Below are 16,037 nucleotides of genomic sequence, written 5' to 3'. Positions count from 1 at the left end.
AAAAAAAAAAAAAAAAATCTGGGGTCAATTCCAAGGATTAGCCTGGCTACTAAGGGACACAGTATGGGCAATGACTGCTGTGACTTACTGAGGCATGCTAGGAAACATCTGGAAGGGCTACAGACCAGGAATTAGGGGAGTAACTAACCAGCCTTCCAATCACATGTCTTGTCTTGCAGGTGGCCTATGCAGGACTGGTGCAGAAACTACTTGTCTCCCTTTTCATAGCACTCCTTTGCCCCAGAGCACAGAGAATGGAAAAGCCAGGGAGGTGGAAGATCGATGCTTCCAGTTGTGCCTCTGCTGCCAGCCAAGTCTTCATTCGGGGCCAAAGGGGAAGCTTTCTTTTTGGAGAAGGAGTCTTGCTCTGTCACCCACGCTGGAATGCAGTGGCGCGATCTCAGCTCACCGCAACCTCCACCTCCCGGGTTCAAGTGATTTTCCTGCCTCAGCCTCCCAAGCAGCTGGGAATACAGGCGTGCCACCACGCCCAGCTAATTTGTGTATTTTCAGTAGAAACGGGGTTTCACCACGTTGGCCAGGCTGGTCTCGAACTCCTGACCTCAAGTGATCCGCCCGCCTCTGCCTCCCAAAGTGCTGGGATTACAGGCGTGAGCCACCATGCCCGGCCCAAAGGGGAAACTCTTGTGGGAGGAGCAGAGGGGCCCACATCTCCCCTCTGGCTCCCCCATGCACATTGCCTTATCTCTCCCCATCTAGCCAGGAATCTATTGTGTTTTTCTTCTGCCAAGTTACTATGATTGTGTATGTGCCGCTACCACCACCCCCCCCATGGGGGGGCGGAGAGGGGTGCAAGGCCCTGCCTGCTCCACTTTTTCTACCTTGGAACTGTATTAGATAAAATCACTTCTGTTTGTTCAGTTTTTCACCACCAGCATTCCTGACTGCTCTCTTTCACAGTTCTTCTCCATCCTTGCCATGGCTGATGATCAGGGTTCTCTCCTTTAGCGCACAGGAATCTAGGAGCTAAAGCCTGCCTTCAAAGCATGGAACCAAACTGTAAACTCTGTAACCTCGTATCTGTCCCTGAAGTCCCAGGGGAACAAACAGTTTTACACCATTAGATACTTTAGGAACCCCAAAACAACCAGGTTTGCAAGAACAGTATTCATAGGATAAACAAATAGCAAATGTACAGCCTTGGCTTCCCCAAACTCCACAGTCTCAGTGCAGAAAGATCATCTTCCAGCAGTCGGCTCAGACCAGGGTCAAAGGATGTGACCTCAACAGTTTCTGGTTTCAGAACAGGTTCTACTACTGTCAAATGACCCCCCATACTTCCTCAAAGGCTGTGGTAAGTTTTGCACAGGTGAGGGCGGCAGAAAGGGGATAGTTGCTGATGGACACCATCTTCTCTGCGTACTCCACACTGACCTAAGAAGAGAACAGTTTGTCAGCCAACTCTCACTCAGTAGCCGTTTCAACCCTTCTTTAGGTCAGGAACACTATGGCTGAGCTAGTATTTCAGCTGTGCTGTTTAGTATCAGATTCCTACAAAGGATGAAGAAGGTCCTAACTGTGACTATTACAAATATGGCAGCAGTCCTCAAAGGATGTGCACTGGGGTAGGGTGTGGAACTGTCATGTGTCTTCTAGTTCATCTTAAGCATTGTTAAAATGCCTGCTTCTCTGGGAATTCTATACTAAGTTCAGCTCTACCAAGAACCTCAGGGTTGAGCCCAGACCTTACCTTGCCATGGGCAAAGGCCCCTACCACAAAAACAATAGGATCACTGTCGGGCACCAGCTCACGCACATCACTGACAACCGGGATGGAAAAAGAAGTGCCAACTTTCATACATCCAACTGGAAAGTGATCTGATACTGGATTCTTAATTACCTAAAGTAAAAAAGAGGAAAGTCAGCCCCAGAAACATTCCCAGAACCAATCTTCAACTAGTAGGTTTCAATACCTCACCTTCAAGAGCTTCTGGGGGCCATCAGCTGCTCGAACACTGAGCTTGTGTAAAAGTTGAACTAGAAGGGGGAAAAAGAGTTCAGAGGTAAATGAGGACCATAGTCCTTCTGTCCAGTCATTATCTAACAAGGAAAACCCCATAGGTAAGATGAGCTCCCTGTGTGCTTTATATCCAGACTGGACTCCTGACATGTTAGGAACAAACAGTTGCCAAGCATATGGCTAGCTGTACAGTGATAGGTTCAGACTCCCTCTTTCACTCAACCAGGAAGCTACTGCAAGAACAGGACAGTGGAGTTTCCGCAAACAGAAAAATAATAGGAGTCCTTGTCCTGGTATTGATAATGTTGTTCTCCCATCTCCTCGTTTAAAAATCCCACATTTAGCTCTCCCTTTTCCTCTTCCTCCCTTCTTCCCTACTGACAAGTTCATTCTGAACTTTGTTCTAAGGCTTCTTACCCATGAGGCCACAAAAGCGGTCAAAGGTTCTGGGAATTCGGGTCTGGGGATTCACTTCAATCAGAACATTCTTCTGTGTATGGATATAAACCTGTAGCAAGCCAGCTCGGTTCAGGGGACTATCCATCAGCATCAGCAAACTCTGAGCAAAGCAGAAACCACGGCATGGTTAAGGCTGAAGAGAGGCAGCACTCAGCTGCCAACCCTTCCAAACAGAGGCTCAAAGGGTTGTAAGCACTGTCCCTGGAGTTACCTGGTGGGCGATGTCTGGCCGCACTTCCCCAGGGTCCCGTCCATTCTTCAACAATATAGACTTGTGCTTGTCACAGTTGAGTAGCTCATATGTCTTCCCTACCTGAAGAACAGGGAACATGACCAAAGAACAGCATTACCTAGCCCACCACCACCAGCAGCTGCACCTGGAAACCTGTTAGGCAAATTCTCAGGCCCACCCTAGACCTACTAAACCAAAAACACAGGAAGTGGAGCCCAGCAAGCCCTTCAGGAGATTACTGTGAAGCCATATTTGCAATCCCCAGTAAATGGTCTTGGAAACAGGAGGAAGCGCACAACCTGTGACTTCACATTACCTACCAATACACTGGATTTAATTTAAAAACCTGTGGCTGTTAGGCAAGTCCAATGAGACATCCTGGAACTAGGCAGGAGTTAGTACTTAGTGAGCAAGGCTGAATGCTTTGTTTATCACAGGAGCAGTATGTATGTACTATGCAAAACATACAGTCACTACCCTCAGTTTGCGTACACCAAACATGCACTAAGTGAAGAGCCGCAAATCTGAACAAGAAGAAATGTGAAAATTCTAATGATGCAGGAGGCAGCTGAATCAAAGAAAACTCAGAAGTAAAATGAAGAGGGGTTATTCCCAGTTTTAAGACTGGCATGGGGACGGGTGCAGTGGCTCACGCCTATAATCCCAGCACTCTAGGAGGCCAAGGAAGGCAAATCACTTAAGGTCAGGGGTTCAAGACCAGCCTGGGCAACATGGCAAAACTCCATCTCTACTAAAAATACAAAAACTAGCTGGGTGTGGTGGCATCTGCCTGTAGTCTTAGCTACTTGGGAGGCTAAGATGGGAGGATGGCTTGAGCCTGGGAGATGGAGGTTGCAATGAGCTAAGATTGCACCACTTTACTCCAGCCTGGGTAATACAGCAAGACCCTGTCTTAAAAACAGAAAAGAAAAAAGATTGGCGTGAGCAAAGGTACAGTTAGAATCAAGAAAAAGTAGCTAGGTGTGGTGGCTCATGCCTGTGATCCCAACACGTTAGGAGGCTGAGGCGGGAGGATCACTTGAGCCCAGGAATTTGAGACCGGCCTGGGCAACACAGTGGGGCCCTGTCTCACAAAAAAAAAAAAAAAAAAAACAGGCGCAGTGACATTTGCTGGCAGTCCCCGCTACTCAGGAGGATGAGGTGGGAAGACTGCTTGAGCCAGGGAGGTAGAGGCTGCAGTGAGCCATCACACCACTGCACTCTGTTGCCCAGGCTGTCTCAAAAAAGAAACAGAAAAAGTAGAAACAAAGAAAGGAAATTTCGAGGAAAACTGGGAGCTGAGACACTGAAGGGCAGTGATTATATATGAAGCTGCTTTGTAAACCACAAAATCCTAATGTATCAAGCACAAAGCCAAAAATAATTCTGGAGTAAGAAGGGCAGGATGGGAATGACTGAGACACTATCCTGACAACTCTGTGTACACTGAAAAAGATATCAGAAGTTTGATGATAAAGAAGTGGACTACATCTGTAGCAGCTAAAAGAAATAATTCCAAGTTGCAATTTGGAGTCCCAAGGAGCATTAGGGTGGTCAGTAAAAAACCTAAAAACAAACTGTTATATACAAATACAGGTTTTGGAAGGCTAAGTTTTTATGTATGACTAGAATGTTTGTATATGTCTAGCAACATTCTTGAGATATGTGGCTCTAAAAAGTCTGCGAAAAAAGGGATACAGATTTTGAAATTGAATAGTTGAAGTAGCAATGTCACAGAGTAAGCACAAAGAAAGAACAGATGACCAAGAACTAAGTCCATGAGACACCCTTAGTTATAGAAGAAAAAACCTTCTTGAATGAATAATAGTTTCAACCCATTAGTAGGATATAACCATGTTTTCTATTCTTTTAATAGATTACAGGTGCAGGCCAGTAATCCCAGCTACTCTGGAGGCTGAGGCAGGAGAATCGATTGAACCCGGGAGGCGGAGGCTGCAGTGAGCCAAGATCATGCCACTGCACTCCAGCCTGGGAGAGACAGGCTCTGTTTCACACACACACACACACAAAGTGTATTTAGAACGAAGATTAAAATCCTGGTCTGACTTCTAAACCCATGCGATTTCTTCTGGGCCTACTCATAGAATTATTTCTAAAGCGTAAGAGAAAGGAGGAAGAACATTGCCCAAGGCTTTAAGATAGAGAATTGCTGGTTCTATTTATTACATGTGGAGAAAGACATGAATGATAGATAAAATGGAGACGTAAAAGTGTTAAAACAATAACCTGGTCTGGACAGTGTTTCCAGGTGGATATTAGAGAGAGGTGACTATGGACACTAATGAATTGAAACATGAAGCCCTTACAAAAAGGGAGGGCAGACTAGGCTACATAACTACCTTTCTCATCTGCCCAGTAACTTGTCTTGGGATGTGGAATGACCCAACAAATGAAACTTTTCTCTCCTTAAACGACTGTATCACAGAATCCTGGTAAACCAATTGGAAGCAAAGAGGTGAGGGCTGGAATGGCATTCAAGAAGAGCAAAAGAAAATGAGTATTACCGGCCGGGCACGGTGCCTCACGCCTGTAATCCCAGCACTTTGGGAGGCCGAGGCGGGCGGATCACTTGAGGTCAGGAGTTCGAGACCAGCCTGGCCAACATGGTGAAACCCCATCTCTACTAAAAAATACAAAAAACTTAGCCGGGCGTGGTGGCGCGTGCCTATAGTCCCAACGACTGGAGAGGCTGATTCAGGAGAATTGTTTGAACCCGGGAGGCAAAGGTTGCAGTGAATCGAGATCGCGCCACTTCACTCCAGCCTGGGCGCCAGAGCGAGACGCCCTCTCAAAAAAAATTAATAAATAAAAATGAGCACTACCATCCCAGGATGTCAAATCAAGGCACAGCCAACCAACCCATCTTCCTTCAAAAGCATCTTTCACCCCTCTCTGCTTTCTCCATCCACTCTGAGCCCCTCACCCTCATTCCACGGATCCCAGTCTATTGATTTACTACTTATCCACTTCCTGTCCCAAACTACCTTGACTGTCTCCAGACTGGCCCCTTCCAGCACCACGATAAGCCTACGGCCTCCGATCTTGTTTCCTGCCCCTAGTCGGGGCCGCTTGGGTGGCACAGCATCCCAGTCCTGTGCCTGCTCCCCACCGCTTCGTTCACGAGGCTTGAATCCACCACTGGGCGCGGCCATTTTGCAACCAGACCGGAAGTTGCGCTAACGCTCTTAAACGAGAACAGTGAGGCTTCTAATCACAAATTTCCTTCCGGCTGCCATTTTGAAAGTGGGCTTGTAAATGGCGATGACTTGCCGTCTTGCGCTGCCCTCCCTGGGCGGGCAGCCTTCCAGAAAGGGGCGGGACTTCCGTATGCGCTCTTCCTGTGCGCGAAGTTCGGGTCCGTAGTGGGCTAAGGGGGAGGGTTTCCAAGGGAGCGCACTTCCGGTGCCCTTTCTTTCGCCAGCATTACGGGCCCGAACCCTCGTGCGAAGCGTGCAGTTCCTAAGCTGCAGCGGGGTAGAGGCGGGCCGGCACCCCCTTCTGGCCTCCGGTGCCGCCGGCCTCAAGATCAGACATGGCCCAGAACTTGAAGGACTTAGCGGGACGGCTGCCCGCCGGGCCCCGGGGCATGGGCACCGCGCTGAAGCTGTTGCTGGGGGCCGGCGCCGTGGCTTACGGTGTCCGCGAATCCGTGTTCACTGGTGAGCAACCTTCGCCCGCTCGCCGGACGCTTCCAGTCCCTCCCCCAAACCCCTTGCCCTGTCTCACCGCTCCCCGCGCCCCACCACGAGCCTAGCTAGCATTTACTCTGAGCAGCGGCCTGGCCTGATCACCACCCCTCTCCCCACAGTGGAAGGCGGGCACAGAGCCATCTTCTTCAATCGGATCGGTGGAGTGCAGCAGGACACTATCCTGGCCGAGGGACTTCACTTCAGGTAATGGCGGGCAGAGCTTACTGACCCTGACCTTTCACCCTTGACGCCGACCCAGAGGTGGCTATAGTGGGACGTGCAACAGGATTCAACGCTGCTCTTTTCCCTCCTCCTCATCTCTGCTCCTAGGATAGTGGGTGCTGCGCGAACCTCCAGCAGCATATGAACTGTTGTTTTCCAAAGGGACAAGAGAATCTCTCCTTGTCGGTGGTCATGGGGAGGAGCAGGCCAAAAAACGCGTGGTGAGGGAAAACCGGGCAAAGCTAGTGAAACTGCGGCTTTTTTGGGGGAGGGGGGCGCGGGAGTTTTGTTGTGTCGCCCAGGCTGGAGTGCAGTGGCGCGATCTCGGCTCACTGCAACCTCTGCCTCCTGGGTTCAAGCGATTCTCCTGCCTCAGCCTCACGATTAGCTGGGATTACAGGCGCCCGCCACCACGCCCGGCTAATTTTTGTATTTTAGTAGAGACGGGGTTTCACTATATAGGTCAAGCTGGTCTCGAACCTCTGACCTCAAATGATTCGGCCGCCCAAAGTGCTGGGATTCCAGGCTTGAGCCACCGCGCCTGGCCGAAACTGCGGCCTCTTAATACCTATCCTTGTCCCTTCCAGGATCCCCTGGTTCCAGTACCCCATTATCTATGACATTCGGGCCAGACCTCGAAAAATCTCCTCCCCTACAGGCTCCAAAGGTAGGTCTGAGCACTTGGTAATCACATGGCAGGTGGGATGATCAAGGGAGCTGGCAAGAAACCCCAGGGGAAGATGGTAGTGTCAGGCCTTTAGGCCTTAGTTTCCACGTCTGCAAGAACTGTAACAAAAATACCTGCCTCCCGGGGTCAAAGCAGCACATTCTGAACACCTTGTGTTTGCCTGCTTTCTACTGTCTCCTCCCTGACACATATCAATAAGAGTATTGTTTGTCCCTTGTCTTATTCACTGCCTAGATCAAAGCCTTGTTTTTAAGCCTTTTTCTTCTAACTGCTTGACTTACTGTATCTACAGTTACATCCACTAGTATACTCTGTTCTGGAGAAGTTTGTCCCTACCCTTGACTAGTTCACCTGTTCTCTCCTAGACCACACATTAAAGCCATGCCTTTGAGTTCCCCAGACCTCTTCCTCCTCCCCACCCACCCACACACACATACACCCTGGGTGAGGTAGCTCACCTGTAACCTGTAATGTACTTCTTTGTACTATACCTAGTGCAGGTGGCTTATTCATTTACTAGACTGCTGGGCCCTGGAATAAAAGACTCATTAAACACATTCTTGTCCCCCAAGTCCTTACAGGAGACGTGATTATGGTACAGCGTGAAAGCACCCACGTTAGAGGTTGCATGGAGTACGGAGGGGGAAAGAGCAGTCAGCTCTGCTGGTGACGGGGTTGCAGTTCCAGGCTTCACAGTGGGTGAGGGTGCATTTCACCTGTGCTGCTTCATGTCTTCCTTGTCAGCCTGATTAACTCTCCTTCCCCCAGGGCAATGCCAGGCTGTACATCATTGCACAGGGCATATAGGGAGGAACATGAAGGAGAAAATGCTTGGGAAAGTGTGTTTGGCTTTGACCAGCCACTGCTGACCTCAATCTCAGACCTACAGATGGTGAACATCTCCCTGCGAGTGCTGTCTCGACCCAATGCTCAGGAGCTTCCTAGCATGTACCAGCGCCTAGGGCTAGACTACGAGGAACGAGTGTTGCCGTCCATTGTCAACGAGGTGCTCAAGAGTGTGGTGGCCAAGTTCAATGCCTCACAGCTGATCACCCAGCGGGCCCAGGTCTGACTCCCACCACCATCTGCGTGGTGTCAGCCTTTCCCTTCTAGGCCCAGAGTACTGGGAATTAGGAAAGGCAGCTTAATAGAAGAGGATTGTCACCCTAGTGCCATTTCCACGTAAAAGCTGTACCAATTGCCACTGTGAACTAAGGAGAGCCAGCATTAGAACTCGGTAGCACTTGGTATTAGGAAGCACAGAGGAAAATGGCCAAGTCTTGGCTTTTCCTGCACCTCTTTCAGCAGAGAGGCTTATGTTACAGGTTTGCCTGACAGGAAGCTAAGGCAGCGCATATTGTATTGAGAGAGTGAAGGATTAGGGGTCGCAACCCAGTCCCCTCAAACCACCCTTCCCCACCCCTGCCCCCAGGTATCCCTGCTGATCCGCCGGGAGCTGACAGAGAGGGCCAAGGACTTCAGCCTCATCCTGGATGATGTGGCCATCACAGAGCTGAGCTTTAGCCGCGAGTACACAGCTGCTGTAGAAGCCAAACAAGTGGGTGAGTCGCAAGAGCAGTGGGGTGAGAGCTTCCGAGATGCAGGAGGAGGAAAGACTCCGTGGATGGGGCTCCTGACCCAGCCCTGGGTCTCCCTGACTCTGTCCCACTACAGCCCAGCAGGAGGCCCAGCGGGCCCAATTCTTGGTAGAAAAAGCGAAGCAGGAGCAGCGGCAGAAGATTGTGCAGGCCGAGGGCGAGGCCGAGGCTGCCAAGATGATATCCTTCTGCGTGAGAGGTCTCAGCCCAGCCCCTAGGGCGCCTGAGCTCCCCATCCTCCTTCACGGGCAGGCTGATGAGACTAAGGCGAATGCGACTCTGTGCTCTCTGGCCCTTGGCTCCTTGTTGCGGGTGGGGACTACAGATGAGATCTGAAATCTTAGTGGGGGTAGCTGAGCCCCGACTCCCCACTGTAAGGCCAGATCAATAGCATTGCTGGCCTTGCCTTCATTTCTGCTGCTGCCCCTAGTTTCTGGCAGCAGTCTGCAGGGAGGCCCACAGGTGGGGTCCAAGGTAGAGCGGGCACAAGCCACCTGAGCGCAACCTTGGATCTGACAGCCCAGAGGAGGACTGTAGCAAGGGAGTGTGGTAAGGACGGGGCCAGGGATTGAGACCTGCCCTTGTGTGAACCTTAACTCTCCTCACCTTGGAGAAGCACTGAGCAAGAACCCTGGCTACATCAAACTTCGCAAGATCCGAGCAGCCCAGAATATCTCCAAGACGGTGAGTGTGTCAGCCCAGCATCTCTGATGGGGCTGCCTTGAGAAAGTGCTTTCAGTTAAGGCACATTGAGGTGAGGGAATTCGAACCTTGCTTGTTCGGGTTTCTACTCAGAGTGGTTTTATGGCCGGCGTGGTGGATCACCTGAGGTCAGGAGTTCAAGACCCACCTGGCCAACATGGTGAAACCCCATCTCTACTAAAAATACAAAAGAAAATTAGCCTGCTGTGATGGCGTTTAGCTATATTCCCAGCTACTCAGGAGGCTGAGGCAGGAGAATCACTTGAACCCAGGAGGCAGAGGTTGCAGTGAGCTGAGATCATGCCACAGCACTCCAACCTGGGCAATAGAGCAAGACTCCATCTCAAAAATAAATAGCTGGGCGTGGTGGCTCACGCCTGTAATCCCAGCACTTTGGGAGGCTGAGGCGGGCAGATCACAAGGTCAGGCGTTCAAGACCAGCCTGGCCAAGATGGTGAAACCCCGTCTCTACTAAAAAAAATACAAAAAAAAAATTAGCTAGGTGTGGTAGCAGGCACCTGTACTCCCAGCTACTCAGGAGGCCAAGGCAGAGAACTGCTTGAACCTGGGAGGTAGAGGTTGCAGTGAGCTGTGATAGCACCTCTGCACTCCAGCCTGGGCAACAGAGCGAGACTCTATCTCAAAAAAATAAGTAAATAGGCCGGGCGCAGTGGCTCACGCCTGTAATCCCAGCACTTTGGGAGGCCGAGGCGGGCGGATCACAAGGTCAGGAGATCGAGACCATCCTGGCTAACATGGTGAAACCCCATCTCTACTAAAAAAAATACAAAAAACTAGCCGGGCGAGGTGGCGGGCGCCTGTAGTCCCAGCTACTTGGGAGGCTGAGGCAGGAGAATGGCGTGAACCCGGGAGGCGGAGCTTACAGTGAGCTGAGATCCGGCCACTGCACTCCAGCCTGGGCTACAGAGCAAGACTCTGTCTCAGAAAAAAAAAATAAGTAAATAAAAATAATAAATAAATAAATAATTGGCTTCTCCAGTACTCTTCCCCTCATCAAGAATGATTCCTCTGGGTTCCCTGACCTTTTGTTCTTGCCTCTGTTACTTTGCTAATAGTCATAGCTGCTGCTCACTGCTCTGGATCCCTAAACGAGAGCAGAAGCCATGTCTTACTCATTGCTGTATCCCTGCCCTAATCTACATGTGTTCCATTAAGTGGCTACTGAATTGCAGGGGTCGGAATTGAGGTCTTTATATTTCCTGCCCTGTAGATCGCCACATCACAGAATCGCATTTATCTCACGGCTGACAACCTCGTGCTGAACCTACAGGATGAAAGTTTCACCAGGTGAGAGATGTGACCACACAGTGGGGTCTCACAAAGAACGTGGGACTTGGGTCTGGTTGCTTGGGCTCTGGAGCCTGCTACAGCTATTCATATGGCTCTGAGAGACACTGAACCAAAATTAGAAAAGGGGGTGGTTGACAGTTTCTATCTTGTGTCTCATAGGATTGATTTTATGAGATCAAATAGGATTATTCACATAAAAAGCACTTTAATTATAAAGTTTTCATCCAACCAAAAAGTGATAAAAGATGATACTCAGTGTACTTACTCAAGAGCCCTCAAACTCCTCCGGTGCAGGGAGGGATGTTAGGAAAGGAGATGAGAGGCCGGGCACGGTGGCTCAAGCCTGTAATCCCAGCACTTTGGGAGGCCGAGACGGGCGGATAACGAGGTCAGGAGATCGAGACCATCCTGGCTAACACGGTGAAACCCCGTCTCTACTAAAAAAAAATACAAAAAAAAAAAAAAAACTAGCCGGGCGAGGTGGCGGGCACCTATAGTCCCAGTGACTCGGGAGGCTGAGGCAGGAGAATGGCATAAACCCGGGAGGCGGAGCTTGCAGTGAGCTGAGATCCGGCCACTGCACTCCAGCCTGGGCGACAGAGCGAGACTCCGTCTCAAAAAAAAAAAAGGGAAAGGAGATGAGAAATAGCAGTGGCCTTGAGAACACGCCACCTCCTTTCATGAATCAGAGATTCCTGGCTGTCAACCCTGTTTGTCTTTTCTCTTGGGAGCAAAGGAGGGTTCAAAACTGAGTGGGGCCTGAAGCTGTCAACTAACATGTGCATTTCTCTTCTCTGCTTCCTGTTCATCTGGCGATCTGGCACCACAGAGGAAGGTAAGTTGTTGCTGCTTCTGTGGGGTCCTCCTGCAGGCCACCTTCTCCCAGTACCTGCCTCCTACCCTACTCCCTTTCCCACCTCCCCGCAGACAAACCCTCAGTCGGGGTAGGAGGGTCGTAGCGGGAATGGCCTGGAGTGTCCTGCCTCTCACATTTATGTACCCTAATAATGTCATCATCTGTCTTTTTTTCCTACAGTGACAGCCTCATCAAGGGTAAGAAATGAGCCTAGTCACCAAGAACTCCACCCCCAGAGGAAGTGGATCTGCTTCTCCAGTTTTTGAGGAGCCAGCCAGGGGTCCAGCACAGCTCTACCCCGCCCCAGTATCATGCGATGGTCCCCCACACCGATCCCCTGAACCCCTCTTGGATTAAGGAAGACTGAAGACCAGCCCCTTTTCTGGGGAATTACTTTCCCCCTCCCTGTGTTAACTGGGGCTGTTGGGACATTGTGTGATTTCTCAGCGATTTCCTACAGTGTTGTTCCCTCCCTTAAGGCAGGGAGGAGATAACCACCAACCCAGGAACTCTCAATAAATTTTTATTACTTAACCTGAAGTCAAGGCTTCACGCTTCACGTGTTCACGAACTGCATAACGGGCAGCACGCATGCGCACGTTCACATATGCGCTCCTGAGTCTGTCTTTGTGTCTGCCAGCAGGGGGCGCAAAAAAAAAAAAATCTGGCTGGGGCAGCTACGGGGAAGCTGGGCCTGGGCTCCAAAACAGGACCCAAACTGGGACGGCTGGCCCTGAGTTCTGGAGGCCCAGCTGTGCTCTTCACCCCACCCTCCATTTCTCCCACACCACCCGTTTTTTTAAGGCTGGACAGCCATGGCTTTGCTGAGCCAGGTTTAAAATCTGATGACCCCAACAGAGCTGTTTCCTTGGTCGCAGGGTTCCTTGTGGCTGTGGGGAGCCTGTCTGTGCCTGTTGAGGCACTTCTGTGCCCAGAAGCCCGGTGGATTGCGTGGCCTGCTATAGGCCTCGTCCCCCCACTGCAGTCGCTAGCTCAGCCCAGCCACACTCCATTTCTGTCAGCAGGCGTGAGGAGCTGCTAGCTAGCACGGCTCCCCGTGTGGAGGTGGGCTTCTCATTCCCACAGCTCTGGGGCCAACGAAACAGGTGCCTGTCTGTTCAGTCCACAGATAAGCTGACAATTATCTTCCCAAGACAGGCCTTGCTGAATCTCAGGCACCAGAGAAACAAAGCCACTGTTTATACCCGAATCTCCCACTACTGCCCATTTCCCATCCCTGCGGGGAGACAAGGAAGATGTGGAACTCAGACAAAACATGGGGGCAAAGTATGTACAGGAACTGCCAAATACAGATAGGGCAGCAGGTGGATCTGAACAGAGGGACTGGGTTAATCTTCAATTTTTAAGACGTTTTTCTCTGCTTAGGGTTGAGTATCGAAGGACAAAGCAGACGTCGCAGCCCCAATCCTGAGTTGCTGGGAGGCTGAGATCAACAATTAGACAAAAGACAGGTCAAGTGACCTGGAACAGTCCTTCCTCATGATCCCATTCACACTTTATTTATTTCATGTTCCCAAGGTGGGAAGACAATGGAGGTGCCTAGGGAACCAGTGTTTCCAAATCTTGCTGCAGCCGTAAAAAGGCAGCCATTTTGTCTTCTTCCCATTGTTCCCCTTTGCCTAGTGATTCGTCCCCCATCCAGAGGGGTGAAGGTCAGAGGTTGTTGGTCAGTCGTCCTCCATGGTCTTCAGGGGTCCCCAAAGGTCACTGCCGAAAAACCGACCCGGGGGCCATCTTTACCAGACAGTGTTAGGAGCTTCACAATTAGACCATCCAACACTGTACTGGAAGATGGACCCAGGCCCGGCCAAAAGAGAACTACGGTGCATGCTCACCAGTTCCTACAGGGACCCTGGCCACAGGCCAGGTGAGGTCTCTTGAGAGGAGGCGAGCCAACCCCAAGCTCAAGGTCGACTGTGGGTTCTGGATCCACCAGGTGACAAATCGCACTGGGTGGGAGGAGGGGCTGGGGCCCATTGTGTCCCTTAGTGGCAGCCCGTCAACAAGAGCCACCCTTTGTACAGCACTCTCAGCTCAAGACAAGGGGCTTCCGGGGTGCGTGGGAAGTGGGGAGGGGGCTGTAGCCAGCTAAGAGCTGGGGACCTGAGGCGATGGATGTTGCTGACACAGGGACAGGGGCCTCCATCATTACCCGGCAGTATTAGAGACTCCCAACCGCACCCAAACACTGCTGGGTAAGACGAGGGCCCCCACCCAGCCCGCCCACCTTGGGTCAGGCAGCTTCAGGCCCAGGCTCCCTGCGGAAAAGCTGCAGATCCCTGGCTCCCATCCCCCCACCACCCAAGTCCCTGGGGACACTTCCTGGTGAGCCTTGCTACCCGCCACCAGCCACACCCTGGGTCGCTGATTGCTAGGCCCAGGTTGCGGTCCAAGCAGCCCTCCGAAGCCCCTCGACCGTCGGCCCCCTGCCTCTGAGCCACCTTCCCCCACCCCCGCAGCCTGTCCCGACCCGCAATACACACCGATTTACCCACCCTCGTCCCCCTTCTGCAGTCCCTAGCTCAGCCCAGGACCTCTCCCCTGGTGGCCTTTACCTGTCACCGGGCCCGCCTGCCCCCAGAGAGTGGGTGCCGGGGAGACGAAGGGGCTTTAAGGCCCCGTATTCCACGGCCTAGAGCCCGCCCTGGCCTCCGCTCTTCCTCCTTCCTTCTCCGCCTGCCGGGCAGCGCAGGCTCTTTACCTGGGCCCCGCCTGCCACCCTGCGCACAGGTGTGTCCTCCTGCCATAGGCTGCCCCTCACCGCCTTAACCCCTTCCCTCCCAGCGCCAGCCACGGTCACCTCCTCTAAGGCTTGGCCACTGCTCTGGACCTCCCACCCTCTCCCAGGGCCCTCTTTTCTCCAACTTGCCCAGTCTCACCCCTGTCTCCAGAGGAACAAAAAGGGGGGGGCTGTTCTCGGGTCCCCTCCCCACAGCAGCTGCTGTCCCCAGGACTAGCCCATTCCTCTGTGGCCTCAGACCCTGCCCACAGCAGAGCTGGAAGGCCAGAGAGATCCCTGAGGTCAGCGAGGGGTCAGCTGGGCAGGAGTTGGGCTGTGCCGCCACGCGGTGCCCAGCCCGTGCTGGGATCCCCTGAGGGAAAGGGGAGGGAGAAGGCCCCGCCAGGCCTGTGAAGGGTAGGTGGGTCCCAGCAAGGTGCCCCTAGTGTGGAGTTACCCACCGCTAGCCAGAGACCCCAGCTGGCCCGGAGCCTCAGCCCTGCCCCTCGATTAAGGCCTGCATTGGGAATGATTGCGCTCCGCTCTCCCGACCGAGCTGCTCCTGGACCCACCTCACAGCACAGCCCTCAGTGGAGTCCAAGTCCCACCCCAAGGGCAGGTAGCCCAAGGGCGGTTAGAGGAGGTGGGACTTGCCTTTGTGCAGCTCCGGCTGGGATAGAAAGGGCGTTGCTGGGAGAGGGGACCTGAGCCGGACAGGTGATTGCCCCACCCAGGCCCGGAGGGCCACAGCCCCAGGGAGCTATTGTGTTGCTCAGTCCCTCTGTTCTCTCCGGGTCTTTGTTTGCTTCCTTCTTAATACCCGCCAGCAATGATTTGATGCTTGTGATCGGGTTGTGAATCTGTCTCCCTGACCAGCCTAAATTCCAGGAGGTCGGGGGACTGCGAAAGCCTGTGGTGCCGGGGCCTCTATAAGAAGGATTTGCTGAGTAATGCACGCCCAGCCTCTGGGCTTTGGAACCTGTGTCGTCTCAGCCTTTCCAGGAGTGGGCACCAGCCCTTCCTGAGGGATGACTCCCACCGGCTTTCCTCCCCGGGAGACCAGTGTTTCAAATAAAGAAGAAACGCCAATCCTGACATGGGGGAAGGAAGAGGGGACCAAAAAACAAAGCAATCTTCAAGCCAGCCGGCTCTTCAAACTCTGCCCAAAAGGATAAGGGCGGCAGCAGCCTGGGTGAGGGGAGGAGCTGGGCGCGCCTGGGTGCACTGAGGAGCCAGTCCCTGTTCCCGCCAGAGGGGACGCAGCAGGGCTGGTCTCGGTTTGCGTTTCCGGCTGTTAACTACTCTTCTTAGTTCAGATCTGGAAGTCAGCATCAGGGGAGTGTGATCAGACCCCCCTGAGGGTGGCCCCAGCTGCAACTCCAGGGTAAGGAGTGTGGACTCGGGTCAGACGGCCTGGGTTCAAATCCCAGCTTCACTATTCCATAACCCTGTGACCTTGGGCAAGTGACCAAGTTACTTAGTCTTTCTGTGCCTCAGTTTCCTCCACTGTAAAATGAGAATGAGAAAAGTGCCTAGAC

At 52.3% G+C, this 16,037-nt stretch overlaps 3 protein-coding genes, 1 long non-coding RNA gene and 1 other non-coding gene across 5 annotated transcripts in view; 3 read left to right on the top strand and 2 right to left on the bottom strand.

The window, feature by feature from the left end:
* The window catches only part of LPCAT3 (lysophosphatidylcholine acyltransferase 3), a 42,236-nt gene extending 41,341 nt beyond the window's left edge, over positions 1-895 (top strand). The window contains exon 13 of the mRNA XM_023232487.2: positions 180-895. The gene's annotated coding sequence lies outside the window, so the exon portion shown is untranslated. The remainder of the gene's footprint in view (positions 1-179) is intronic.
* A 218-nt stretch (positions 896-1,113) lies between these two features.
* Positions 1,114-5,950, bottom strand: EMG1 (EMG1 N1-specific pseudouridine methyltransferase). Its single transcript, XM_023232490.2, has 6 exons — positions 5,678-5,950; positions 2,652-2,753; positions 2,399-2,540; positions 1,940-1,998; positions 1,712-1,861; positions 1,114-1,395 (listed from the first exon to the last, which is right to left on the bottom strand). Exons 1-6 carry the CDS (start codon positions 5,843-5,845, stop codon positions 1,282-1,284), a joined length of 735 nt encoding a protein of 244 aa, XP_023088258.1. The 5' UTR covers positions 5,846-5,950; the 3' UTR covers positions 1,114-1,281.
* Positions 5,951-6,053: 103 nt separating this feature from the next.
* On the top strand, positions 6,054-12,299 carry PHB2 (prohibitin 2). Its single transcript, XM_023232488.2, has 10 exons — positions 6,054-6,352; positions 6,502-6,586; positions 7,192-7,271; positions 8,174-8,358; positions 8,725-8,854; positions 8,967-9,070; positions 9,497-9,574; positions 10,824-10,900; positions 11,733-11,738; positions 11,940-12,299. The coding sequence occupies exons 1-10, from the start codon at positions 6,226-6,228 to the stop codon at positions 11,965-11,967; spliced, it is 900 nt and encodes a 299-aa protein (XP_023088256.1). The 5' UTR covers positions 6,054-6,225; the 3' UTR covers positions 11,968-12,299.
* Positions 9,140-9,408, top strand: LOC111555976. The gene has a single exon (XR_002735689.1). It is a non-coding gene; the product is annotated as a small nucleolar RNA U89 (small nucleolar RNA).
* Positions 12,300-13,237: 938 nt separating the features above from the next.
* On the bottom strand, positions 13,238-14,439 carry LOC111555963. Its single transcript, XR_002735681.1, has 2 exons — positions 14,336-14,439; positions 13,238-13,487 (listed from the first exon to the last, which is right to left on the bottom strand). It is a non-coding gene; the product is annotated as an uncharacterized LOC111555963 (long non-coding RNA).
* Between the last annotated feature and the right edge of the window lie 1,598 nt (positions 14,440-16,037).

This window comes from Piliocolobus tephrosceles, chromosome 10, assembly GCF_002776525.5.
Source record: "Piliocolobus tephrosceles isolate RC106 chromosome 10, ASM277652v3, whole genome shotgun sequence".
In the NCBI taxonomy this organism is placed as follows: Eukaryota; Metazoa; Chordata; class Mammalia; order Primates; family Cercopithecidae; genus Piliocolobus; species Piliocolobus tephrosceles.
This window is presented reverse-complemented; position numbering and strand designations above follow the sequence as displayed.

What these genes read in the sequence shown, in the direction of transcription:
- EMG1 (XM_023232490.2), bottom strand. Translation starts at nt 5,845, where the DNA reads ATGGCCGCGCCCAGTGGTGGATTCAAGCCTCGTGAACGAAGCGGTGGG. An exon ending in CCAGTCTGGAGACAGTCAAG is followed by an intron (nt 2,754 to 5,677) that starts GTAGTTTGGGAC and finishes CCTGTTCTTCAG; the next exon opens with GTAGGGAAGACATATGAGCT. An exon ending in GGCCAGACATCGCCCACCAG is followed by an intron (nt 2,541 to 2,651) that starts GTAACTCCAGGG and finishes TGCTTTGCTCAG; the next exon opens with AGTTTGCTGATGCTGATGGA.
- PHB2 (XM_023232488.2), top strand. Translation starts at nt 6,226, where the DNA reads ATGGCCCAGAACTTGAAGGACTTAGCGGGACGGCTGCCCGCCGGGCCC. An exon ending in TGATCACCCAGCGGGCCCAG is followed by an intron (nt 8,359 to 8,724) that starts GTCTGACTCCCA and finishes CCCTGCCCCCAG; the next exon opens with GTATCCCTGCTGATCCGCCG. An exon ending in AGGCCGAGGCTGCCAAGATG is followed by an intron (nt 9,071 to 9,496) that starts ATATCCTTCTGC and finishes AACTCTCCTCAC; the next exon opens with CTTGGAGAAGCACTGAGCAA.